The 2842-nt window shown below is 68.2% G+C and overlaps 1 protein-coding gene across 1 annotated transcript; it reads right to left on the bottom strand.

The window, feature by feature from the left end:
- On the bottom strand, positions 1 to 2842 carry TMEM271 (transmembrane protein 271). The gene has a single exon (XM_086407362.1). The coding sequence runs from the start codon at positions 2083 to 2085 to the stop codon at positions 955 to 957; it is 1131 nt and encodes a 376-aa protein (XP_086263488.1). The 5' UTR covers positions 2086 to 2842; the 3' UTR covers positions 1 to 954.

Consider the following 2842-nt stretch of genomic DNA (forward strand, 5'->3'; position numbering starts at 1 on the left):
TTAAGGCTATTTAAGGGGTATATTTCAAATGAAATGCTATAATGTCCAAAATTACCAGATTACTGAATTAACCAACAGGATAATAATCTTTGCCAGAAAAACTATGACTGTGATTTCCAAAATAGGATTGGATTGTTCATATGTATTAACCAAAATAAGCTCAGTTTTGCCGTAAAAACCCAATCTCCAGTTTCCAGAAAAAGAAATGTATGGGACCTGATATACAGACAGAAATTTAGCCTCAGAAAGAGGTTGGACTTAGCCAACCATCTAGCATAATACAACTGTTCAAACTCATATCTGTCAACCAAATTCAATCATTTTCCCCCCAAATTGATTTGTGTGTTGACATTCTCTAACCCCAATTTGATGAATATCTCCAATAACATAGCAATTAATTTAATAAAGGAACTCACCAATTTTAAATTGCAATAAATTTACCAAACATTTTCACTGTTTATGGAGAGCTTTACAGTAAGAAAGTTATCAACAAAAGCAGGCACATCCGTGTACAAAGTGTTGCTGTGGGTGCTTCTTCACGTCTTCCATTCCGACAGTATCAGCCGCTCCGTCTTTCTGTCCTCTCAGTCAGCGTTCTTCCCGCTCGCTGGGTGAGCTTTCACCCGGGCCTGGGCCTCGGGGGCGCCCAGGGAACGGACTTGCCAAAGAGAAGTGCGGTGGGGGCGAGCCAACCCCAAAACATTTGTTGTAAACTTTAAAATGGAGTCCGGATACGAGCAGACACAGAAAAGAAGAGAAACCTCCCAAACACAGAAATAATAGTACTGGAGGGCCAGTCTCGCGGCGGGGAGCCCCCAGAGGCGCTGGGCCAGACCGCCCTGAAGCTGCGGCGCCACGGAGAGGCTTGGCTTTGCGCCCCGCCAGCCCCCCACCTCCCTCGCCGCCGCGGCAGGGCAGGGAGACGGGCACGGCCGTCCGCACAGGCCCAGGGGCTCAGCAGGCCCGGCCCGGCTCCCAGGGGCGCGCCGCCTCGCAGGGCGGGCGGCAGCAGTAGGGGTAGGAGGCGTTGAGGTCGGGGTCCGAGGGCGCGTACCCCGGCAGCTCCACAGACGGGTGCCCCCCGCAGCACACCTCCACGCCCGCCTCGTCAAACGCGTGGAAGACGCCCACGTTGATGTAGGAGACCGCGTGGTGCGTCGCGAAGCCCGCGCAGTCCCCCGGGGCGGCGAAGTCCGACTCCTCCGGAGACAGGATGGAAGCCTCGCTGGGCCGCGGCTGCAGCCTCCGCCCCCGCCGGCCCCGCCGGCCCCGCCGCGCCCGGGAGGCGGGCGGCTGCGCGCGGAGCCCCGGGCCGCCGCGGGGCCGCGCCAGGGCCCGTCCTCCCTTCCGCCGGCCGCGCCGGCCTCGCCGGGCCTGCGACGACTTGTAGTTCTTGACCAGCAGGAGGCTGAGCAGGCCCAGGAGGCACTCGAGCGAGTTGAAGACGGTGGAGAGCACCAGGCCGCGCTGGTAGTCCTTCAGCTGGCGGCACTTGGCGGAGGTGGCGCTGTCCAGGGTGCCGCGGGTGCGCGGCGCGCCGGGTGCCGGGCCGGGGCCGGCGGCTGCAGGGCCCGGGGCCGGGCCGGGGGCCGCGGCCGGCGCGCGCGGCGGCAGGCAGTAGTGGGAATACTTGCGCTCCACCAGGGACACGGTGTCGCCGTCGATCACGGCGCCCGCGAAGGCGCTGAGGACCCCGAGCATGAAGACGAGGACGCCGAGCAGGAGCAGGTTCTGGCTGCTCACCGGCCCCGAGGGACCGGCGGCGCCCCCCGGGTCGCCCGGCGCGGCCTCCGCAGCCCCCGCGGAGCCGGCGGCGACCCCTAGCCCCGGGCCCGGGCCCGGCCCCGCGAGGGGCGCGTCCCGGGGCCCGCAGCAGAGCAGGGCGGCGCCGAGCAGCGAGAGGCCGGCGGCCAGCAGCAGCCCCGAATAGAAGGCGCCGGCGGCCGCCCCTAGCCGGAAAGGCTCCCCGCGCAGCTCCGAGCCCAGCGAGAAGCACTTGAGGCCGACGGCGGCGGCGCTGAGCGCGCAGGCGAGCAGGAGGCAGGAGGAGAGCGCGGCGCAGGCCCCGCGGACGCTCCACTTCATCCTCCGCGCCCGAGCCGGCCCGCACCCCGCGCGCCCGCCGCCGCCCGCCGCCGCCCCCGCCGCCTGCGCCTCCTCCCGGCGCCGCGCGGCCGGACCGCCGGCCTCCTCCTCATCCTCCCGCGTCCTCCCGGGCCCGCGCCGCCGCCGCCGCCGCCGCCGCAGTCGGAGCCCGCATCCTCCGCCTCCCGCCGCCGCCGCCGCGGCCCCGCGCAGGGAACCGATGCGGCGCGGAGGACCGCAGGGCGCGCGCGCCCCCTCCCCAGCCCGCGGCGCCCCTCCCAGGACGCTCAGCTCCCCCCACCGCCCGCGGCCCGGCGCGCCCGGCCCAGGCACCGCCCTCCCCCGCCCCCCCAACCCGCGTCGCCCGTAGGACACCCCTCGGACACCCCCGCAAGGAGAAGCCCCCCGCGCCGCGTCTCTCCGCCTTCTTCCCCCGAGTAGCGCCCCGGCCTCTCTGGGCACGCCGCTCCCCACCCCTGGGCGCCCGCCCCTGACGCCCCCAGGCCCCACCCCCTGCGCCTCCCACCTCTCGGGCCCCTGCGGGCGCGCTCCGCAGGCCACAGGGCTGGGGTCTCACTCCTCGCCCCCCGCCTGTCAGAGATCAGGAAGCCTGAGGAAGTTGGCTTGGAGTGCGGGAACAGAGGACCCTCGCGCTGAGGGCTACGGGGAACGCCTGAGTGTGGGCGGGGAGGGGCGAGTCCGGGGCGAAGGGAAGAAAGAAGACCCCGGAGCAGGGGTTTGCGTGCGGGGGTGGCGG

The sequence above is a fragment of the Bos grunniens genome, chromosome 6, assembly GCF_055505025.1.
Source record: "Bos grunniens cultivar Pamir isolate PY7600 chromosome 6, Bosgru_T2T1.0, whole genome shotgun sequence".
NCBI lineage: Eukaryota > Metazoa > Chordata > Mammalia > Artiodactyla > Bovidae > Bos > Bos grunniens.

Excerpts from the sequence above, each read along its gene's own strand:
- TMEM271 (XM_086407362.1), bottom strand. The coding sequence starts at position 2,085 with ATGAAGTGGAGCGTCCGCGGGGCCTGCGCCGCGCTCTCCTCCTGCCTC.